At 37.3% G+C, this 25,585-nt stretch overlaps 1 protein-coding gene across 2 annotated transcripts in view; it reads left to right on the top strand.

The window, feature by feature from the left end:
- snd1 (staphylococcal nuclease and tudor domain containing 1) overlaps nt 1-25,585 on the top strand; it is a 297,580-nt gene that overhangs the window by 195,867 nt on the left and 76,128 nt on the right. For both annotated transcript variants that reach the window (NM_182865.3, XM_073945610.1), the window contains exon 17: nt 4,448-4,636. In NM_182865.3, the coding sequence (NP_878285.3) occupies nt 4,448-4,636 (189 nt within the window). The remainder of the gene's footprint in view (nt 1-4,447; nt 4,637-25,585) is intronic.

Raw genomic sequence — 25,585 nt, 5'->3', positions numbered from 1 at the left:
AAACGGCTATTATAGTTTCTTAATAAAATGCATGGACTAGGGGATTTTCATTGTGTATATATAGTTATTGTACTCGTAGTGATAATAAAGGTGATAATTTTATAATTTATTATTATTGTTAGACCTCACAAAAATGCCATTTGTTGGTTTGTCATCAGAAGCTCTTTAATAAAAGTATTTGATTGATTGATAGATTTCAGTTCCCATTACCCACTTGGCAATTATTTATAATAAGGTGTTATTTTTTAATGAAATAAGAGACATGCGCTGCTTATATATGTAAATTAATGTCGCAAATTAGGACTAAATCCTACATGTTTCTTAATTTCAATAAGATTTACAGTAGTACAGTCATGTCTTTAACATGCTAGGCTTTGAGTCACAGAGCGAGAGAGAGAGAGACCCACTATAATTGGTCCATGCCATAAAACAAGATTTAAAGTCTGTGAAGGGCTTTCTAGTGATTAAAAGCGAGAGAAGCGTGTGTGAAGGGTCCAGTGAGTGTGTATATTATTCCCAGAGTATGTTTACTGTTGGGGAAATCTGTATATCATTTGTAGAGATGCTCTCAGGAAAGGTTAACCAGGTTGAAGCTTTAAACGAATGTAGATTTATTTGTCTGTTCATCCTTTCTTTAAGATATCATCCTTCACCGTGACTCATCTAAAGTGGGCAGGGCCCATTTTCCCACTAAAAGCAAGCAGCGCTGGAAATCAATCTCTCTCCGTTTTAATGTTTCTCCTCTGTGCGGCGTTTTTCACACTTTCAGAAGCCATTTGTGATCCAGCGGGAGCCATGTTGGCTCAAACGCTCCATCCACAGGGAGCCATAGTGGCTCTGGAAACCTCCACTGGGAGCCATCTGGGCTGGCTATCTGAGACTCCGCCTGCCCTTACAGGGCTGGTGTGTGTTCTTATTTCTGTGTGGGACGAGCGTCTATGTGGTTAATGCGCTGATCAGTGTGGGCACTCAGTAAACACGTGGCCTCAGCTCTCCCAGACATCCACCTACATTCAGTCGCACACCCAGTTACACTTTAGGGTCTTGAATATTGAGTTTGTGTGAGATTTTACTGAAGTGTTTTTCACATCTTCACACTGAAATACATATTTTTAGCTAATAGCTGCTAGCATGTCCATCTTGACTGTTGTGTAATGTGATGAAATTCCTGCTCATCACGTCTGTTGCCTATGGTAGGGCTTTAGGACTCGTGTAGTTCTCTTTGGAGGTGTGATTTTGGTCAAATACTGAGAAAATGGCTCTTTGTTTTTAAATGTGACATTTTAAATGTCACTGCTAACCCAGTGCAGCCATGTTTATCATAAAAAACTGCAAATAGTTGAACACAAGTGGGGTTAAACATCCCTTGTTAATTATAACTGTAACATCACACTAACCAAGCAATCCTTCAGCATGGCTGATTCAGTCTATTAGGTAGTGCAGTCTATCAGCCGTTATGATGGTAAATTAGTACTGTAAACATTGTTATCTGCTGTGCTGGAGGAGCGGAAGCTGGGGTCCTCAGTATGGGCGTTTAAATAACAAACGAGATGTATCTTATATGATCCATGTGGAAAGATTTTCTTCTGTACAATAATCGCACTGACTCATTTCTCTGTTTACCCGTGTTGTTATTGTGTATGAGTCATGGTGTTGCGCCAGGAAAGAATACGGCAAAGATATTAATCTTCGGGTTTTGGGGTCATTCAGATTAAACTCATGTAATTGTATATTGCTTTATTAAGGCTTACATGAAGCGTTGGCGTTTTCTCCGAATTGCAGACCGAGTGCATTGCGTTTGACCTTGTATTTGGATAATCAGGAGATTTTAAATCTATTTGCAAAGATAAAGGCCATATGCTTTTCTCTCTAACTCAATCTCTCTTCCCTCATAAACAACTTTAAGCCTCAGAGATTCAACTTAGCACAAGTGCAACGTTAAAAAACTTTAACATTAAAAATGACCTAAACTGGGTAGAAACAAAAATAACGTTAGGTGATTTACTACCATCACACTTCAGTTTATATGCTGGGAAAATTTAGCAATCAGTTTGTTTTTTTGTTTTTTAATGGTGTTAAACTAAATTCTAGATTTCTGTCATTTAGACATGATTGTAAATATTTTAAGTTGTTTTTATTGCAGTCCACAGTTATATTTAAATGGATATGTACTTCATTTTAATTATGTAAACCACTGACTGATAAAAATCTAAGGATGATATACAGTCTTGCATCTACTGTATTGGGTGTCTGATGGTTCTTTTTAGAGAAGTCTGAAAATGCATTATGTGATGTTGAAAGATGAGAATTGTGTAGTTGCTGGAGGACAGGTTAACAGACACTAAAGAGAAAGTTGTGGACTTCCTTGCAGCGTGTGCTGCCAAATCTTGTCTGAAGCCCCCTTGTCTGACATTGAAGTAGACACCGCTCTCATCTTAAGACTTGATTATATAATGTGGGAGGGTAGTGCAGAGCCACCTAGTCTGCAATGTTTATCTGAGACACTCCTCATCTGTGCATAACAGTATCAAAAATTGTGTCTAAAATGGGAGGGAAAGGATGTATATTACGGATAGAATGCAACTGAAGTTTGGAAGCAGACTGTTAATGGTAAGCATCCACTTAGCAGCCACCAAGTGCATGTTTCGACCTCACAGAAACATGCTAAAACCACCCTGAACCCCGTAGCAAGTTATAAGCACCATCTTGGCAGTGCCCTACAACAAATTAGAATCATTTCATAAAAAAAAAAATTTTTAAATCATCAGGTCATTGTTAATGAGAACCTGTTTACTAGACTGGTTCACTTTGATTAACTCTGCACTCTGTGTTCCAACAACAAAGTACACTGGGCGCGTAAAGCTGGCTATGCGAGACCTAATACATTTAGCCCTCTGGCTAAGGCCAACCCAGATTACCGGAACATTCTGAGCGTAAACCCGGCCGGAGCCATTACCTTTTTTTCGTGTAGAGCATTAGTTTGCTACCAAGCAGAGCCAGAGTGGGAGGGTAGTTGTTTGTCCCCATAATGTGAGGTTGGTTGTCATTCTTGTGTTTAATCAAAGTGCCGATTATGCCCTCATTAAAAAGCTTTTACTCTCCCTGCGTATGCAGCCTCTGCCTCCGAAGTAATTCCCAGCAGATTTCCCAAGGGGCTTCCTGGCTGAACAACCGCACTCTTAATCGTTTGACTCCTGGAGTGTCTTTTCGAAACACCTGCCCGTTTCTCACAAACCCATTTCAGCAACACTCTCCTACACAATATGGATGTTGGTTTCCTAAAGGATTGCAATCAATGAGACCGATTATTTGGGGGTGCCGATTTTTAGCTGGTGGAATTTAGTATTCAAGTTTGCTGCCTTAGTGCCAAACCAATGAATTCTGCTTAAATTCACAGAGCTGATTGAGACGTATGCAGTTAAATTGGAAAATAAGACGGTGGAAGCGTTCTTGAGGCTGTCTAGGGATCATAGATGGAAGCTAACAGGCTTTTAACATGTTGAAAACACCCAAAACAGTTTAGCAACCCTCTTGCCTTGATTTATGACCATCCAAAAATGCTGTTATAATGGCTTAGTCCACCCCAAACACCTTACCGAAGACATAATACTTGACCAGCAAACAACACTTGACAACCACAAATAATTCTGAGTACATTTCATTGCTACTCTTTGGAAGCCACTCACTTGCAAAACCCTCGGATCATTTTGTTTGTAAAACCTAGTTTAAGCATCTGAGTTCAGTGTAGCCGTCTAAATCACCAGACATTGTAAAGTTGCTTTGATTAGAGCTTTTAGATTAGCTGAAAGCCACTGCACAAAGACTTCTTCAAAATCTTAATGCGTCACGCAGAGTGTAATTTTCTTCAGAATTTTAGGGTGTTTAAAAGCAGTTAGAGTAGTCATCCTTGCGTATTTTCCTATAGTAATTGGCGAATATTTAAATGACTCACTGTTTTCCCCCTTTTTATCCCTTTATCCCGTCGTCCTGTCTTTCTTTGAAATGCACTCTTTTTGTCCTTGCCTGCCGTCTTTGATCACTGGCTAATAAACAGCCTCAATGCTTGGAGACAAATGTAATATATTAGTGGTGCGTGTTCCCTTGGTGTCACCGCTTTAATTGAGAATGTCAGGCTAAAGTTAGCGCCAGGCTGAATCCCGACCTCACGTTTAATTGTGCGAGAAAGACGTGCCCAGCAGTGATGTCAGTGACAGGATGTGTGCTCGCGAGTATATGAGATGAGTAGGGGGTATGCTGAAGGCCCCCCGAGTTGCCTGAAGAACGAGCCGTCTGGACGATCAATAGATAGCTCAGTCTCCTCCAGTGATCTGTCTATTTAAAACAAAGTCTCTTTCTCTGCCGCCACAGTAATGGAATCTCAGCTAATCCCAGATACAGTACATTAACTCACTCTTTTGCTTTCTCTCTCTCTCTCTCTCTCTCTCAGGTGGAAGTGGAAGTGGAGAGCATGGATAAAGCAGGGAACTTCATTGGCTGGCTTCACATTGAGGGCGTGAATCTGTCTGTGGCTCTGGTGGAAAATGCCCTATCTAAGGTTCACTTCACTGCAGAGAGAAGCTCCTACTACAAGACTCTGGTGTCTGCAGAGGAAAGCGCAAGACAGAGGAAAGAGAAGGTAAGTTTGGTTGAAATCTAGATTTACTTGTTCAGTCTCAGAATCTGTTCCAAACCACCAAGGCAGCATTTTAAGCATAATTGGTTCTGTTCTGGTAGAAAGTCTAAGGGTGTACTCACACTATGCTATCCGAACCATGCCCAGTCGCATTTCCCAGTTCGTTTGACAAGTGTGAGTACTCCGAATCGGGCCAAGGCGCTGTTCAGTTGGCCGGCCCTGGCCCGGTTGGAAGAGGTGTGCAAAAGCATGGTGCGGTCAGGCTTTGGTGCGGTACACTTGTAGTGTGAGTACAAAACACAGCTTCCCACTGTACTTACGGGGAGTATGCCCTACGACAGCAAGCATTGGCTTTCTCTTGGGATACCTTCTTTTTGGCCAAATCAGCACCAGAATGCTACTATAAACCCATCCACATCTACTGTGGCCATTTTTGCAAAACTCAAGTTGGCTATTTAATTATTTGCCTTCGAAACAATAAGCTTTCATGTTAAGCTACTTTAAACTTCTATGCAGAAACTTTTTGTCTTTAAGGCCAGCCCCGGAGCGGATCACATCTTCCAGATATCTGCCTTATAAGATAATGCCAAAAGTAGAAGTAGGGCTAGAACAGAACTTCAGTCTTCACTCAGTCACAATCAGAAATTCATATGTGTCCAGCCTACATATGTCAAGCAGAAATTCATTACTTACTATTCCAGATATCTTGTTCCATTCCGGTAACAAATATCATCTCTTTTCTGCCCAGCATGCCTTGAGCTCCTGAAGCTAAGGCCCGTACCTGTCATCCAGAGTATATGTGAGCAAAGAGAGTACACAAATCTTTTGTCATGTTGCATTATCTCAGGCAAAACAAATGAACAAGTCCTCCAAAAATCAGTGGGAGCTGGACAAAAGGCGCAGGAATGAGTGTGTAGCTCAGGGGGTGCCACAGGGCTATGTCTCTGGTGCTATCAGTTTTGTTCTCCTCTCCCCACTAAGCTGTGATTGATGAAATCCTCTTCGCCCCTGATCTCAATCTCTCTCTTCATTTTCATTATGGCCAAAAAGGCCCACAGAAACCAAGGGCCCTGGTGGACAAACAACACTCCCGCCAGCTGTTTCTTCTGTCCTCTATCCCTCATTTGGCGAGAGAGTGAGAACAGCCCCGTGCTGATAGCAATATGATCTACTGCCTAAGGCTGCAAGGAGCGTGTTTCTGTCTTCCTTGTCAAATCTATCTTTTTTTTTCATCCCTCTCGCATCTCAGTCTCTCAGACCTACAAAATATCGCACAAAGTCCCAAAACATATAGCCACATCTTTCTTTCAAAGGCAGCATTATCAGATTCCAGCCCCCATGAAAATACCGACCAATCTGAAATGTGCATTCATAGATCTTCCGTTCAGATTGAACCTACACTTGGCTTAAAAAGTCCATCTTGCTTGTTTACACTCCCTTGGATATACACGCAAGCGCTCGTATATGCACACTCACTTGTGCACCCCTCTGCCACAGTGTCACCTCTCTGTAAACAAAGCGTGGCATGTTTTGCTCTGACACCTTGAGGAAAGCACAGTTTGACCCTTATTTCCTGTGCTGTCGCTTTCCCAGTGGGTCGGATTGACTCACTGACTCACTGGCAGTGAATCAAAGACGACAAGTTTGGTTTGTTGTGCCCCAGTCCTCTGCTCTCTGGCCCTGCTGCTGTCTGGAGGGGGTCAACAACACGAGGCCACCCTGATGTTAATGTGTTGGTGTAGAGAAAACACAATCACTACCCATGAACTGGACAGATGTATTGTTCTTGAAGATTATCAATGCTGGTTCTTGGGTGTGTCCATACTTGAATTTCAAAGCCACATTGGGTAATGAAGATAATTAACCCTTTAGACCATTAGGCAACTGTAAGGAAAGCCAAGGACAGTGATTCTTTATCTTGGTGACCTCTGTTTTCTCCTCAGCCAGGGACTGTTGATGCTTTGCATTGAGAATGGTTTATTTTACTTTTATTGGTCCCTTGTTGGTGGATGGAGATAAGTTAGATGTTAGTTTTGTCTGGAGGCAAGTTTAGAAACTTTACAGCAGTACAGAAGTCAGGTTTTATTAAAAAAGGTGTTTTTTTTCTGTCTCTCTCTTTCATCCATCTTTTCAATGTTATTGCTGTCTAATGAAAGGAATAAAATAGAGGTCCAGTGGTGTAGAATAATGGTCCAGCGGCTGTTAAGCTGAGTTAAAAAAACCAAGGAGACTGGGTGATTTAATGAACAAGTACATTACAGGATTTTGCCTTCCGGAGTTTAGACTTCGAGAAATTATTTTGAGTTTTTGATTGTCAACTTTTTTGTCGTTTGCCATGTCATGTTCTCACATGTCATTCTGTCTAGGGTTGGGTCGATAGATGATGCTAGTCTGTCGAGGATGTACTGCTGGATCGCGTCTCAAAGTTGATAAACATGATATTCAATTAACCTTGTCTCTATCTAATGACTCTTCTGTCTTTTTAATCTATTGAGTAACGCGTCACAGCATCAGTGTACTTCTTCAATTTTCACTTTCACGCTTGTACTTAGTAATTTTAGCGAAAGCCTCAGATACTGTTGGTTGGTTCCTGTTGGTTGTGCACCTTTTCTTACCAACCAAGTCTGTCGATGACATTATAACGACACTGATCACTCTGCCTATTCATGCCAGGAAGTCCCACAGAAAAAGTGATTGGCAGGTGGTAATTTGTGTGCAACTTTTATTTATTTATGATTTGGTTATGGGTAAAACAAAAAGCATGCGTGTCAGGTAGCTGAAACAGTAGGCTACAAACAATTAATCTGTTATGAGTTTATTCAATTTTCATGAATAATTAATTCACTGCCGCCTACGACGACCATGCCATCATCCATTACGATGTTTCATGTTAGACATTGTACATAGCCAAATTGGTTGACATTACCCAAACCTAATGCTGTCATATATGAAAGTCATATATATATATATATATATATATATATATATATATATATATATATATATATATATATATATATATATATATATATATATAGAATATCATATTACTGGGACAATACAAGTTTTACCTTACCTTACCAGACTCCCTAGTTTTTTGTGATTCCACGATAGCTGACTCTAATGCAAAATCAACAAAAAGTCAACATTTTTGCGGTCCTGCAAAGTTTTTAATTTATACGCAAAATAATCACATAAAATGTAAATCTCATAAAACATCAAGTTTCAAATCATATAATCAAGTTATATTTATTTAAGTTAACAATTAATTGTTTTAAAAGACTTACAGATGTTGCATACATTACATTACATACATTGTGAAGTCATTGCAAAGACACGATTAGACATCGGTTAGCACAATTCAGGCATTTTGTGCATTTGATGTGCGTCAGACTGCAAAAGAAAGTGTTCAAGCAAACATCTGACAAACAGAGCAGTGGAACGGACAGAATATTAAGCAACTTACAATGATGGAGATTTGTTCAAGGATGACGACTGCCGGATGTGACTGAATTGAAGGTGATGTACATCAAATCGATAAATGACTTGGCTTAACTCTTAGCGATAAATACATTTTTTTAATATATATTTTTTATCGCAAAATTGTCCGGAATTCTGGGAATTAGCACCACAAAATCTTTACCACCATTTTTATTGCAAAGAATCACAAAAATCTTGAAAATCTAGGGGGTCTGATATTATATTATTATGTTAATGATCATTGTCAAATAATAAAGGCCCAGACGAAAAACGTGGATTTACTTCCCAGTATTAGGTTGAAATATCCCTGGTATTTCATTTCCAAGCAGAGACTTCTTGGTAAACCCTTACAACAAACAAAGAGTTGTATATTACGCAACTGTTTACTTGCATGTAGAAACAGGTCCCATGATTCCTCTTGCATGCTTTCATAGCACATTTTTATTTCACGCTGTTTCCCTGTAGATCGAGAGGAATACATATAAAAGTTCCTCTCAAGATCATGTGCAGTCAGCACCAAACACTGCTCTGAAATGTAAACAGTTGCTGCATGGAGATGTTGGAGCACTTCTGGTTGCCGGGCAACAGAGTTATAGCTGCTGATTAGAGAGCGGTTTATGACCCAGTGTGCACCGAGCCAACCCGCATTCTCGCGTCGCACAACACAGGCTATTAAAAGAGCCTTCTTGTAATTACAACACGCTAATTATGAGGAGGCAAATCTGAAGCGAAGTCTGCATTCTGTTGAAAAACAAAGGCCCTCTGTCATCTCATATCTGACTTTGGTCTACTCCAGCCAGACTCTGGTGGTTCGTCCAAGGATTCTCGAAAACTGGAACAAACCAACCACTGATTGTGATCCTCCCTTAGATCATCTGCATCATTGTCGAGAACATCACTGAGCTTGTCTGCCTCCAGCCCCCCTTCCTCACAGCCCAGATGCTCCCACGGTCACTCATTTGTCTGCTTGTTCCCGCTTTTTCTGGTATTATTGGGGCATAATTCCTTCACCGGGGGGCTGATTTCAACTCTAATAGCCTCCCCAGGCTCTTGTGTTCTTTACAACACTCGTGACAGGGTTCCGCAGGGGTTGAGAAGGGCAACCGTCTGCTTGTGACATTTAAGCTCGATAAATTTGTACGGTGGGTGAATGCAGCTCGCCACCACGTGTCGTCTACGTCTGTCTGGATCCAAGCGGTCTCTAAGTACTTAGAGAAAAGAAGAGAATATAGAAGTTCTCTGGATACTTTTAAATGTGCTCTCACGGTAGCAATTTTGAAGCACACACAGGTACACTTGAAGCACATTTTGGCTTGTTTAGACATTTGTTTTGTTTGGGACAAGAGGATTAATTGAGCCAATTGTTAAAAGCACTCTAAAGTATATGCTGAATGTCCGCACTCTGTGATTGAATTAAAAAAAAAATAGAGTGGTTGAGTATACTTTGAATGGGCTACATAAATGGCTATGCATGTGATGGAATTGTACAGGAAAACAAAGTATCCCTAAGCATCAAGAGACCTCCAAAACATTCAGACGCAGGTTACACCTCAATTCTGATACAACGACAGATATAAATGCATAAATTGCATCAGAGAATACGCCAACTTTTAAATAACTATTCCCATAACAAAATCACACTATATATTAGCCACCAAACCAGAATTGGCAGATAGGTCGCTATATTTAATGTTATCTGCCCTATTAAGAAAGTTATGTCGCTGGAAATGAAGGTTTTGAATACTACCTTCCACATGATGAGACATGCGACACACTTTACATGAGTTTTTGCTAGAGGAAAGACAATGTTGGAAGTTTTAAATAAAAAACAAAAACAAAAGGATTACATCAAGGTGGTGTATTACAGAAAGATGCTAACTTTAAAATCTTATCCTATCTGATTGGTAACCATGGCAATTTCAGATGGGATTACATGTAGAACAAAAGCTATTACGGAACAGCATTTCTTAAGTGTGTTATGGTATCTTAACAACAAAGGAAGGTGCTATTACAGAAACATTCTAACTTGACAGATAATTCTTAAGGGCGACCCGACAGCTGTCCTAACTTCAAAGTTATTTGAAAGCATGACAATTGAAATTGAAGAACAGAGATGTTAAATGGTAGAACGACTCTTGGAGTACCCTGTAGATTTTGCATTTTGATGACAAAACACTTATAAGTAATTACAGACGGCTAAGCAACAAATTACAGTTAGCACAGCAATACAAGCAGCATTGTGGAGACCAACAAAGGTTTACTGCCAAGTGCTACCAGTTATATCACAAGTGACTTTATGCCTTATACTTTTTGTGCAAGGTATTTTTAAAGTAAAGTAACTTCTCTTGCAAAAAGTCCCGATCTGGTTGGTCTACATTAAAAATCGGCAGTTTTGTTTAGGCTAACTCATTAGTAGCTTGCACAGTATTGGTTGCTTGGTAACAGTCCTGAGAGTGGATTGTCAAATGACACAATTGAAAAAAAATGACACAATGATATGATTTGGTAAAATATAAGAATTTCCAGCCCTAAACCCAACTGTCATTGGGGCATAGGCTAATCATACTAAATTGTACAAATGAGATCATACGAGTTAGTCACTAAATCAAAAAGTTACGAAATGCCGTTTGATCATGTTGGAATCTCAAATCAAGTTAAGATTTGCTTTTGTAAAACATATTTGCAAAAGATTGTAATGCATAAGATGCAATTGGAAATTAAAACCAACTATTCTTGGGCATCAAGAGACCTCAAAACAATCAGGCACAGATTATAACTATATTTATTGTTATCTTTATTGACCTAATAAGAAACTCATGCTGCTGGACATGAAGGTTTTGAATGGTACCTTCTACATGATGTGACACTCACTTTACATTGGTTTTTGCTAGAGGAAAGACAATGTTGGAAGTTTTAAATAAAAAATAAAAGAAAAAAATCAAAACAAAAGGGTTACATCAAGGTGGTGTATTACAGAAAGACGATAACTTTTAAAATTTCCTATCTGATTGGTACCCTTGGCAGTTTCAGATGTGATTACACTTAGAACAAAAGCTATTACAGCAGCATTTTCTGTGTTATGGTATCTTAACAACAAAGGAAGTTGCTATTACAGAAACATTCCAACTTGACATAATTTTGTAGGACAGCTGTCCTAACTTCAAAATTATTTGAAAGTGAATTGAAAAAAATGCTTATAATTGCAATGTTCAACAATGGCATTACATTTATTGACAATTGAAAATTAGATGGTAAAAAGACTCTTGGAGGACCTTGGAGATTTTTAATTTTGTTGACAAAACACTTAAAAAAAATACTGCATATTACAGTTATCACAGCAACACAACCAGTATTATGAAGACCAGCAAATTGCCACCGTCAATGATTACTGGTTATATTACAAGTGACTTAATGCCTTATGCTTTTTGTTAAGTTCATTTAAAGTAAAGTAGCTTCAGCTGCAAAAAAAAAAAAAAAAAAATACCAAACTGGTTTGTCTGCAGTAAATGTTCGCCAATTTTGTTTAGGCTAACTCTTTAGCAGCTTGCACAGTATTGGTTGGTTAGTAACAGACCTGAGAGTTGGTTATCGTATGTCACAAGTGATGACACAAATTATAGAATGACATGATTTTGTAAGATATAAGAATTTCCAGCCTGATCTCTTGAGGAAACGTAACTTTTTACGTTTTGTCAGTTTAGTGGCTAATTCGTACTAATTCAGTCGTACAAAAATATGCGATTTTTAAAATGAAGGCACCCAAATCCGCTCCTAAACCCAACCGTTATTGGGGGATAAGCAAATTATAATAATCCAGAACAGGATTTGAGCCAGCTGTGTATTTTGAAAGAATATTTCTGTTGCTCTTGGATTTCATATGGCTGAATCCCTCCTGTTGGGAAGGAATCTCATTCAAGGGCGTCATCAGCGGACATCTATGCCCAATTTATGCCCAGAAGGATTTCTTTAAGTACCAGTTTGCTAGCGAAAGAGGGAACCGATGTGCAATTTTCTTCGTCATACTTGAACTTCACAGACAATCAAAGCGTATAAATGAACTGAGAAATATTTAACCATTTTTTTTTCATCTTCAGTTGCCAGAGCTAGCGCGGATCCCATTGTGCTTTCATTCAAGCGTCTGCGAGTTAGCACTTTTTTACCTTCATGCTAATTTGGATGAATGAAGGCAGTGGGAGGCTCAGGTCAGTCTAATGGAACCCGAGTTTTCCGACTTGCGATGCTGCATTAATATTTAACATGGAGATGAAAGCGCAGCACTTGCTATCATTCTTTAAGAGTCATATTTTGCTCTTGTTGGACAATGCATTTTAATTAAAGGCCCTCTTTTAATTTCCTCTGCTGGAAGTGATTTCATCCACAAAACGGACTCGGTTGAACGCACGAATATATCATAATTTCTCTGTTATTAACAACAAAGTGGTCTAAATTAAGTTTTAACTTTTTTTTATATATATATATATTTATCATCATTTCTTTTTTTTTCAGCCGCAGAAGCAGTGAAGCAGTGTCTGTTGCCATGGTAGTATTATAAAACACGACAAGATAATTACATACATGCCACAGATGAGGTTATCTGAGTTCTGAAGAAAGTACAAGCTATTTTGGAGTTTTCAGGTGTTTGCTTCGCACTTTTTGAGTCTGATTGAGTTTCTTCCCCCGCTCCAATCAGGTTTCCTTTAGCCAGTCATCTGAAAACACTCTCTCCCTCTCTGTACTTAAATTTGTTTTAGGCAGATCTAAATCTGTTGTAGGTTCAAAATATTGTCTGTAGCTTTTTTTTTTTTTTTTGGCCCTGCATTGAAAATCAGAAGTGTAAAAAGATATTTTTAAAGATTTTATTCTTTTAATGTTTACGTTTCTTTTAGTGTTTGTGTAAATCTTAGTTGGTATTTGATTTGAAATTTTTTCTTTGTTCCTTTTGTAGCACTTTTCTTGATGTAGAGTGCTTTATAAAAAATATATATATATATTATTTATTTATTTATTATTATTATTATTATTATTATTATTATTTTATTTATTTTTATTGGGTTGTTGACATGACATTGCATTTTCACTGTCACATATGGCAAAATGAATAATTAGTACTGCCATCCTTTAAAATGCAATACATGTTTAAAGGTTGCGTTGTCTTCCATGGACCTTTTGTTAAAAAAAAGTACTTTTACTTGTTATTACGTTTTTTTATTACTTTTTTTGAGCCAAATCACAAACTGTTCTGATGTGTGTCTTGTCTCATGAATACTCAAGCCTGATTTATACTTTTTCCTGGTGCTGCGTCGCAGACATCCACTGACTGCGAGTGCACCTCACGGAACGGACCAGGCTTTTCTGGAATTACGTCATATCATTAATAGTATTGAAGATTTTTTTAACAAGTTTTTTTTTAATTATTTTTATAAAATATTTTAATGATTCTAAAGATTTTTTATAACCATTCAAGATTATTTTTTTAAATTTAACTTTGATGCATCACTTGCTTTTGTTCATATCTTGGACAGTTTTATCTATTGAAGTTTAACTGCAAACTGTTTGCACAAGTCTCAAAAAAAAAAAAATCATGCTCTCCGCCGGCCGAAATTATGTCACGCGCACCCAAATCGAACCTCCTCAAACACAGCGATGACTTGAATGCATCAAGTATAAACCAGACTTCACTGAGAACTGTCCTCTGGTGTGACACTATATGCTAATTTTGATTAGGGAAATTCCATGGAAAACTATATATATATATATATATATATATATATATATATATATATATATATATATATATATATATATATATATATATATATATATATATATATATATATATATATATATATATATATATATATACATACATACATACATATATATACACATATATATATATATATATATATATATATATATATATATATATATATATATATATATATACATACATACATACATATATATATACATATATACATATATATATACATATATATATATATATATATATACATACATATATATATATATATATATATATATATATATATATATATATATATATATATATATATATATATATATATATATATATATATACATACTCACACACACACACACATAAGTACTGCATAAGAGTGAAGAGGCTGTACGAGTGCTGTTATTGCAGAATATCGCACGACTATCAGCTGAGAACCAGATTTGAGAACCAGACAGAACTGTTATATGTAAATATACATTTATAAATATTAATGTAATTTCTCAAAATATTTTTACAAAAAAAGTTTATTATTTACTACTTTATTATTAATCAATTATTCAAATACAAGTTTCATTTTATTTATATGTGTTTAAATGTACATGTTCAAATTATTGCATATATTGTATTTTCCGCTGAAATAAAAGCCACGCTCATGATAAATCTATCACAATGGAACCAGAAGATGTGTATTAATCAAATAAATGTGGGCTTTACTTTAAGACTAGTTTTATATATAGTGACAACTTTCCCTCTCTTTTCCTCTCTCTTTCGTCAATCCTCTGCTTTGAGTTGCTGTAAATTGCATTAAGTGCTGTGTAGAAACGGCTCTAAAAGGGAAGTGTGCGATTATGTATGTATTTCCATTCTGTTCCTCGCTCCTCTCACCACTGTCATCGTTGCCTTCTAATTTAACAAATGGAGGGCAGGCTGTGTCAGACAGGAACAACCAGAGCACTGTGGTGAATCACAGTAAGAGTTATCCAATTAGACACAGCAACTCTCCCCGGAGGCTTGCGCTAAGGCCTGCTCCGCCACAACAGGGACTTGGCCGGCTAAAGAGAGACAACAAACATGGCAGGACTGATGTCTCTGATGTAAAACATTGGCCGTAAACACATCAGCATGCGTATACAGACTCCTGGACCAATCAGAGTTAAGAGCCTTCGTCTGAAGTGTTCATGTGCGTTTTGAATGAATTATTACGCTTACGTAATGGTGGAATGTTTTTTTTTTTTTAAACGTAATGAAATGCAATAGTAATTTTAAAAGAGATCAAAACTCAACTGATCAGAATGGTCAAGCAATCATGTTTTACATTTTTCAAATAGGTTTTTTATTAGTATATTTAGTTTATTATAATTTTTCTATTTTTTATTTGTCTCAGTTTTTAGAAATATTTCTGGTTTGTATTCATTTTAATAATCTTACTATCCATCCATTTATCTAAATACAATGTAAATACATTGGGAAAGTTTTATTTAGCTCACTTTTATTGACTGTTATCAAAAACAATTTTAAATGCACTAGCTGTAATAAACTGTAATAACCTTGGTATTTGATGACTGTTTAAGTAGTCATTTGTTCATAATATTTATTATTATTATTATTATTATTTATATTATTATTATTATTATTATTATTATTATTATTATTATTATTAGTAATAGTAATAGTATTAGTATTGTTTATTATTATTGATATTGATATTATTATTATTGTTGTTGTTATTATAGTTATTATTATTAGTATTATTGGTATTATTATTATTATTATTATTATTATTATTATTATTACTATCATTATTATTATTATTACTATCATTATTATTGTTATTATTGTTAATATTATTTTCATTGCTGTTATTGTTGTAGTTTATTATTATTATTATTATTATTATTATTTATTATTATTTATTATTGGTAATGGTATTATTATTATTATTAATAATATTACTATCATTATTATTATTGTTTTATAATTATTGTCACTGTTGTTATTATTGTTGTAGTTTTTGTTATTATTATTATTATTGTTTTTATTGTAATTGCTATCATTATTATTATTATTATTATTATAAATGTTATTAGTTATTCAAGTTTCACTCCTTGAAAATGTATATTTTTGTCTCACGTCTTGTTGAAATATGTGCTGAATAATAGACTGAATAATACATTTTGAATAATAAATTCTGATAAATAGTAATAAGGAATTCAAGTAATATTGATAACCTATGAATAAAAGGTCAACCAGGTGGTTATGATGCCTGTTAAAGGGTAAAAGCTTTTTTAAGAAAGAAGCATTTGTTCACAGTACTGCATGTTGACATCAGTCAGTTCTTTCAGAAGCATTATCTAGTTTGTTAATCCCACAGTTAATTCCCTGGCGTGAGCATTATAGTGTCATATTTTAATGTACAACTTAAGTATTCATCCCGTTAAGTCTCGCTGCTCTCTTTCGTGGAGGTTTCCCTCCGTGGCAAAGTTTACTCAAGTGCTCTCCATGCCAAATCAGAACAAAACGCCTTGCAGCATGAATCTTGAGCAAACAAGAAAAAGCTCTTTGCGCTCTCATGGCGTTTCGCTGCTTCCTATTCCTCATCTGGAATTCATGAGCGATTGCAGTCTTGCTTGCTACATAGAAATGAGAGAGTCTCCCCTGGCAGAAGCAGTGATTATGAGCAGTGCGAAGAGTTCGTTCAGGTCACCTCAACGTAATCCATCCACAAACCCCTATCAGTATTCACACTCTTTGCGAACCTCCCCCATGCTTGACATGAATGTTTTTGCATGAAGTGTTTTTTAAAACCCACGCACGCAGAAGTTTTGTTATGCTAAAAAGTTTGCCAGATCTGTGGACTGTGTTCTTGCGAATGTGCTAATAAAGATCTTCGCGATTTGGTTTCCATTGCAAAACAAAAGTTTAATTGAGTATTTACGCACCCAAGTGTTCTTGGCTGGCAGGGAAGCAAATTGGGTCTCTCTGTGTCAACAAACCCTGCAAAAAAAAAAGTAATTAATTCTCCTCGCACTTTTAGTAAGGGAGCTAATTAATGTTGTGGTGACACTTAGCAATGGCTTCATATATATATATATATATATTAGCAATAACACTATCCCTGCCAGGCCATATGTCTTTGTATTTTTTTGCGCAAATATTTGTTCCAGACTGATTGTTATATAGGGTTGAGTGCTGCTTCCATCAGTATTCTCATTATCTGATCTGTGTGTGAATGTGTGTGTTTGTGTGTACCAGCCCCTTTGTTACTGTTGCCAGTGGTTAGCCTGAACAGTAATTTAATTAATACATTCTGGAGCCTGTTCAAAAGCAGCATGTATGGATTAGATACAGTACAGTTCACTAGGATAGTTTCATGCATTCTCTGGGATATAGTTCAGTGTAATAACATTTTGTATCGCGTTATCCAAACTTTAACATGTTAGCTCAAATGGTGGATGCCGTTTAAAAATGGATAAATTCTGTGGGATGGATGGATGCTGTATGGATGGATTCTATAAAGATGAATGTATGGATGGATGGATGGATGTGTGGTTTTAAAGACTGGACAATAAATGAAAGGATGTTGTAAAGATGGATGATGGATGGATGGATTGATGTTAATAACATGGATGGATGCGGTGTAGAGATGAATAGATCAATACTCTTGATGGATGGATGCTCTAGAATGGATGGATTAATAAATTGGTTGAATAAAATTGGATTAATAGATGGTTTGGATTGGTGCGATTTAAACACGGTTGGAAACTAGATATATGGATGTTGTAAAGATGGATAGATGGATGGATGTTAACATGGATGAATGCCGTAAAGTTGAGTTGATGGATGGAGGATGTAAAGATAAATAAATCAATACACTAAAATGGATGGATGGATCCTGTGTGGATGATGTTTGGATGGATTCTATTAAGATGGATGTATGATTTGAAGATGGATACATACGTCATTTTAAAAACGGAGAACGGATGGAATGGATGTGTGGTTTTAAAGGTTGCTGGAAAATAAATGGATGGATGATGGCTAGATGGATTGATGTTGATAACATGGATGGATGCTGTAAAGTTGATAGGTGGAGAATGTACAGATGAATAGATCCATACTCTGGATAAATGGATGCTCCAAGATGGATGGATGGGTGGATGAATTGGTTGAATTAAATTGGATTAATAGATGGTTTGTGAGGGTGGATGTATGAATGGATGTGTGGTTTTAACACAGTTGGAAACTAGATAGATGGATGTTGTAAGAATGGATGGATGTTAACATGGATGAATGCTGCAAAGTTGAGTTGATGGGTAGAGAAACTAAAGATGGATGGATCAATACTCAAAATGGATAAATGGATGCTCTAAAATGGATGTATGAATTGATTGAATAAAATTTAATAGATGGATGGTTTGTGAGGCTGGATAGATGGATGTGTGGTTTAAAAATGGTTGGAAACTGGATGGATGTATGTTGTGAAGATGGATAGATGGATGTTAATAATTTGGATACCATAAATTTGAGTTGAAGGGTGGAGGATGTAAAGATGGATAGATCAATACTCTAAAATGGATAGATGGATGCTCTAAAATGGATGAATTGATTGAATAAAATTGGATTGGTGTTTGGTTGTGAGGATGGATTGATAGATGCTGTAACAATAAATGGATTTATATGTTGTAGAACAAATTTTTCACCATTAGTTCCTCTAAACTAATTAATAAACCAATGCAAGTAATGCATTAAGTGCTGACAGAATTAATATCTGATCATAATTACAGTTTAATTTTGCAATGCTATTGCTAAGCTAACAAAAAAAACAAAAAAAAATTTATTGCCTGCACTGAATAATCTCAGAAAAAATGCTAGATTCATTGGGGATTTGTGTCCTATAGAAAATCAATCCCTCCTGGGAAATGTGTCTGTGTATTTTGATGTATGTTCACTAGCCCCGATATTGCTTTGTGTTGGAATTTTCCGTGTTGCCTGACATTAGGTGCTCTGCTCTTGCTAACCTCAGTAGAGGGCAAGAAAAAGATCATCTCTCTCGTCGCACAAAAGGGAAACGCTGAGAAGGGCTATTCCATACATCTCATGGATTATGTAAGATGCGCTTTTCTGCATAGAAAATTGGCTTGGGTCATCTACTCTCCAACACGCACACATTTCAAATACACACTTCACACACACACACCGCACCACATCACATAAGCAATTCTTACAGCCCTGAAGGCAAACTAGGGCTCTTTATAACCACGCATACACGCACATTTTTCACAAATCTTCGGCTGCAGTTTCAGCAGTCTGTCACATTTATTCACCTCAGCAGACCGTTACTCTTCCATCGTGATGCTAATGTTCAACTAATGTTTTTAAAATGCTATTGTTTTAATAGTGAGTCAATAGTATTTTTATCTCACGACCTTGTGTTTAACCCTGAAAATAAAAGCTTTTCTTTTATAGTGTTTTTTTCTCTCTTGTTTATTCTCCATTTTAACCACAAGTACATTCACTCGCACTCTTTCGCTTTGTTTAGATTCTAGTGTACACACGTGAGGACCTTTGAACACTTAACGTCAGACCCAGCTTCAAGCAGAGCCATGGGAGGACAGAATGTAGTGACAGGCCAGCCGTGTAAATACGCAATCTGCAGAGACACAAAAAATCCAGCACATTGAGACAGGATTGTCAAGCATCTGCATGCATGCAGGAAGACATCTAGCTCACGCTGCACTTCTCATGCACATGGGTGCACATATACAAGCATGAGATGTCACCCTGACTGCATGTCCTTGGCCGTTCCACAGCCGCCCCTCCTCTCGTTTATGGGATATCCCTCTAGACTCTTGATGGACACTCTTTTAGGCAGGTTTTTTGGTTCACTCGTGCAGAAAGCAAGTCATAGCACTTCCACTAGTCCAACTCTCATGGGGGAAAGCACGGTGTATGCGTGATTGTCTGCTCAGACTGTAATTAGATATGACATTGTGAATTGCGTTAGTGCAGATGAGCACATGCTCGGATACACGGGCAGGGTTGAGAACGTAAATTATTGTTTGCAAACTTTGTATGTAGGGCATTTGCTTCTTATTCTTTTTTTTTCTTTTTCTTTTTGTGGAATTTCTAATATGAAATAAGGTTGAAGGACGGTTGCCCTGCAGTGGCACGGGGATGTCCTCCAGGGAGAGCACAGACCAAGAAGAGCCATTTTTCTGCATGAGTTGATGCCTGTGGTGTTTCCTGTACTTGGTTCCGCAATGTCACAAGTCTTTGAATTGGAAAGGTCTATTTACAGCTGGACAATCTGTGTACACAAAACACTGGAAATCATACTTCAGTGCAGTAAAGATGATTGTGTTGGATGCTGGATAAATAGATAGATTGATTGATGAATAAATGGATGGACAAATGTATGGATGGATGGGTGTGAGGATGGTGGATAGGATGTAAAGATGGACGGATAGATGGTATGATGGATGGATGGATATAAAGATGGGCATAAGGTATGGTGGATGTAAGGATAGATGGATGTAAAGATGGATGGATGTGGTTGCATGATGGACTGTAAAGATGGATGCTTTATGGATACTTTAAAAATGGATGAATAAATGGATGGATGGATAGATGGATGTAAAGATGTATGGATGGTGTGAGGATGACGAATGGATATAAAGATGGAGGTAAGGATTGATGGATGTAAGGATGGATGTATGACATGAGGATGAATGTAAGGAAGGAAGGATGGATGTAAAGATGAATGAATGCTATAAAGATGGATGTGTGATGTAAAGATGGATGCATGTGTGGTTTAAAAAGGGTTGAATGATGGATGTTGTAAAGATGGATGCTGAATGGATACTGTAAGGATGGATTGATTGATTGATGAATAAATAAATAAATCCATGGATGGATGGATGGATGGATGGGTGTGAGGATGGTGGATGTAAAGTTAGACGGATACATATTAGTGTAAGGATGGAATGAAGGACGCTATAAAAACAGATGTATGATGTAAACATGGATGCATGTGTGGTTTAAAGATGGAAGGATGGATGGATGTATAGTTTAAAGATGGAGATTGTAAAGATGGATGCTGGTTGGATACTGTAAGGATGAATGGATTGGATAAATAAATGGGTGGATGATGTAAAGAGGGATGGGTGTGAGGATGGTGGATGAGTGTAAAGATTGATGAATGTTAGAATGAATTGATGTAAAGATAAGGAAAAATAAGGCATAAGGATTGACTGATTCAAGGATTGATTTATGATGGATGGATGAATGTATGATGTAAGGATGGAATGATGGATGCTACAAAGATGGATGTATGATGTAAAGATGAATGGATGTGTAGTTTACAGATGGTTGGATGATAGATGTTGTAAAGATGGATGCCGGATGGAGACAAAGTACGGATGGATTGATGGATGAATAAATAGATGGATGGGTGTGAGAATGGATGGATGGACGTGAAGATAGGCATAAGGATTGATAGATGGATGGATGATGTAAGAATGGATTGATGGATGCTATAAAGATGGATGGATGGGTAAATGATGTAAGGATGGGTGGATAAATGTAATTATGGATTGATGGATATATGATGAATGAGTTAAGATTGGACATAGTTTGAAGGTGAGGTTATAACAATTGGAGTACAGATGTGACTTGTATATTTAGGAGTTTTAAAAGTTGCAAATATGTGCGCTGTAATTATTCCATATTCAAGGTGGGAGACCATATTTATTGAGACTTAATGACATAAGCGTAATGTTACAAGCATCTACCATACAATCAAATTGATGCTGAATTTTTCAACATTAGTGTATTTAAAACTATGCAAACCTACCCTTGGGGTAAAAGTTTAACTCACATTTTTAATGTACATTTATAGGCATTGCTGTGTATACATATTTCCAGTTAAAATCTACCAGGATGTGATGGATATATTTGGATGGGTGAATGGATGGAGGGATGGATTGGTGAATAAATGGATGGACAGATGGCTGGAAAAACTGGTTGGATGGATGGAGATAAAGGGATGTAAAGTTGGGCAGATGGATTGTTGGTTGTTCAGATGGTGAGATGGATGGAGAGATAGATTGAAAAATAGATGAATATAGCTGGGTAAATGATTGTAGAATTGGGTGGATACATTATTAGATGGATGAATGATTGTTTGGTTAATTAGATAAATACATTAATTGGTGATTGTATGATTAGGAGGATGGAAAAATGGATAGATGAATGAGTACAGAGGAAAATGGATAGTGCTACTGTAATTGAGAAAGCAAGCCAGGGTCCCCATATTTACCCTTTTTCCACCAAAGCGTTTTCAGTGCTGGTTCAGAGCCAGAGCCTAGTTCTAAATTAGGTCTTTGTTTTCCAACACCCAAAACACAGACTCTGATCCAGGAAAAGTGATTCTTAAGTAGCACTAAAGTATTTCTGGGCTGGAAATCAGAACAGCTTGCGTTGGGGGCTGAAGGCAGGGTTACCATGACCAATGAGACTAATGCTGGGTCCACACCAAACGTGGAGCACCATGTTTTTCACTCTAGTTTTTTCGCAGGATGCTTTTCACCTCATGCAAATTTTCCTTTAGTTGAAATTTCTGTACTTGTGCGGTAAACAAGATTTAGGTGAATTCTGAGTATCTCTCATTCTTGCCATGTGACATTAATTTGCCACAAGCATGTCATTATTGTTTGTAATATCTATGCAAATAAGGGTGCGCTAAATGAACTTATTGTTTTTAATCTCCACCTATCCAAACTACAGTGCATTCACCGTGTTTGAAAGCGGATACAAGTTCGCAAAGCCATTAACATTAATAGCAACACAACACTAATTGTGTGTTAATATTTGATGCTTCAACATTTCCAGTCCTGGAAAATTAAGGCCTGTTCATTGACATCAGACATGGCACTGCGGTGGCTTTCTAACCAATGGAAAGCAAAGCCATTTGTAGAACCCTTCTCATATGAATTAACTCTGAACACAAACCGTTCTTCCAAGTGGAAAGGGGGTAACTGTGTACTGATTTCAGTTTTTCCAGAATGTCGTAAATATATTGTAAAAAATAAAAGTTTTCATCTGCACGCCTAGTGGCACTGATTTGCTACAGTATATTTTAATAATATCATAAATCGAGCCCCTCTGTCTCTGCTGCCTGCGGATATGTCAGCAAGGAAATACATAAACTGTCTACTTGTCCTTTAAATTCAGAAGTGTTTAGAACTAAGTCACTTGCTCCGAGATCCACACACAGTCTTTGTGTGTGTATGTGTGCGTGCGTGTCTGCACGATGAATGAGGCTGCATTTTCGCTCCTTCCAAGTAGAGTTAGACACATAAACACACACGCACACAGGCATGGCATTTCCCTCTAGCCTGCTGACATTTGCTCCTTTTTGGAAGTACAAACTCTCCACCGCCAAAACGTTTAGTACCCTCAACTCGGCTGTCGCTTCAGGTGTCCTCTCTAATCGCCTGACAGTAATTAGAAAGAGTGGACCTTCCCTTTGCTCGCCTACTAACATTTGCAGAGAGCAGACGCTCCTGACTGTGTCTTTGATGCTTTTAGGCAGTGGGACGTCCCTTCATTCCCGGCTAATAAATGCGAAATATTTGTTTCTTGCTGGTAAAGTATACTTGCGTCTTTTTTGTTTAAGAATCATCATGTCATTATAACCCTTCCCACGGCTGGTCCGTTACAAGATTCTAGCAGTGTTACAGCTTTTTTTTTTTATGCAATAACTTCCCTGAATCAATTTAAGCTCTTCGACAGCTTTCTTCTAAACTGAGACACATTTTCTGAAGCATTTTGTCTCATTTGGTTTAAGTGTATCTGGTTTCTTGCAACGTTGTCATTCTGAAACACGACTGAAGCCTCCTGGGCCTAAAACCTATCATTATACAGCAAGATAAGACCCCCTCAGAGAAGCCAGGCTTTCAGCAGCTTTCAGCAAGCCGCATTCTTTTGCTCTTTCCACCTGCGTTTCTCTTTCCCAGGTCATCGTGGCTGTTTCTCTGTCTGTCGTGCACACGCAAACCCCTAAGAGAGCACAGTCGACAGGTTTAAGCCGGCAGTTCTTGGGTTGGGGATTCAGCTAACGCTACAGCTAACGGCTCATCAATTTTCTTTATTACCTGCTCTAGAAAAAAAAAAAAGAGCAAAGTCCTCAGTGCAGGGACAGGCTATTCTTAGATCTGTTGCCAATTCTCCTCGTAAATGCATCCATTCGCTCTCCCTCCTGTTTTTTTAACGCTTTTCTCTTCGCAGGCTGCTTGTCCATTCATCCTGATTGCTGATTTATTTGCTGTGCTTTGTTTCTGAGCAAAATGGTTGCAAACAACTTGCGAGGGTTTTTTGTTGGGAAGATCGAGGTTTGGTTTGTGCTACTCGAAGGGCTTCAATTGCTATAATCCCGGCTTGCATTTGGTAATGGGTTTGTAATAGGCGAATTTTTACTGAAATGTTCTGGGCTCAACACGAGTTAAGTGCTGTCGACTGCATCCGTGACATGACGCCGATTTACTACATCATTTCAACCCCTTTAAAAATAAGCACCAAATGCATTTATAGACAGCTTTTTTTGAAGCAAGGGATGAAATAAAATACAGTTTTGAATGAATAACACGTCTTGTTTTATTTTTTTTTACCATTTTGACTACAGAGCTGATAAAAATATGATTGTTCATTATATAAAATTTAACACGTTCAAATTTAACCAGAATATCTCTGCAAATTAGTGTAATTCGAAGAAAGTTTAGATATGTGTGAACCTATGCTGGTCTCACAGATTGGTTACAATTATCATGCGATAATCTATTTGGTTCAATCACGGTGCATTGACAATGCTTTCCATACACAATTATATATTTTACTTCACAGCACAACAATTCTTTTGTTAAAATTTTTAATATTTACATTTATATATTATTTGTAATGGTGGTTCATTCCGCTGTGGCGACCCCAGATTAAGGGACTAAGATGGAAAGAAAATGAATGAATATTATTTGTAATACAGTTCTTGTTCTTTAAAGGAGTGGTCCACTACGATATCATATTTTAAACTTTAGTTGATGTGTAATGTAGCTGTAATGTAACACACCCCGCGCAGCGAAGGGGCGTGGCCAGAGGGGCTGTTATGTTATGTAGAGCTGATCTGCGTATCACAGCACTCTGTTAGCTGACCAGTTAGAGCCTCTTGGGGGTGGGTCTTTAGAGGAACTAGGAAATATGACAGTCATTTTCATGTTAGCTGAGTAGTTGTATATAATGAAAGTAGGATTTATGAAAAAATAACATGATTTTTTCTACAAATGAAGCATGAGCACACATCGCTTTGCCCTCCATAAACACAACCAAGCCTTAATAGTACACTCTGGGCCACCTCTTTAATACAAGCAGTTAGATATATGAACACTACCTTTAAAAACTCAAGTACATACACAGAACAACATGAGCGTTTATTGCAAATAAACAAAGGTTAACGTCCCGCTCACTTTCTGAGTGTTTTTTAACGAGTTCTTACTACTTTGGAAGTGTATAAATATATCCATAAGTTCCATGTGACGTCACACAGGAGTGCGACCACTATTTTCGTGACCGAACTGTACTATGCTGTCTGCTGTGGTGCTGAAATAGCTAAATTATATTATGTTGCTTTTGTAGCGCCAGTAAACTTAACTACTTTCCATTAC

This window comes from Danio rerio, chromosome 4 (assembly GCF_049306965.1).
Source record: "Danio rerio strain Tuebingen ecotype United States chromosome 4, GRCz12tu, whole genome shotgun sequence".
In the NCBI taxonomy this organism is placed as follows: domain Eukaryota; kingdom Metazoa; phylum Chordata; class Actinopteri; order Cypriniformes; family Danionidae; genus Danio; species Danio rerio.
The sequence above is the reverse complement of the archived record's forward strand: the minus strand, read 5'-3'. Positions and strand labels throughout refer to the sequence as shown.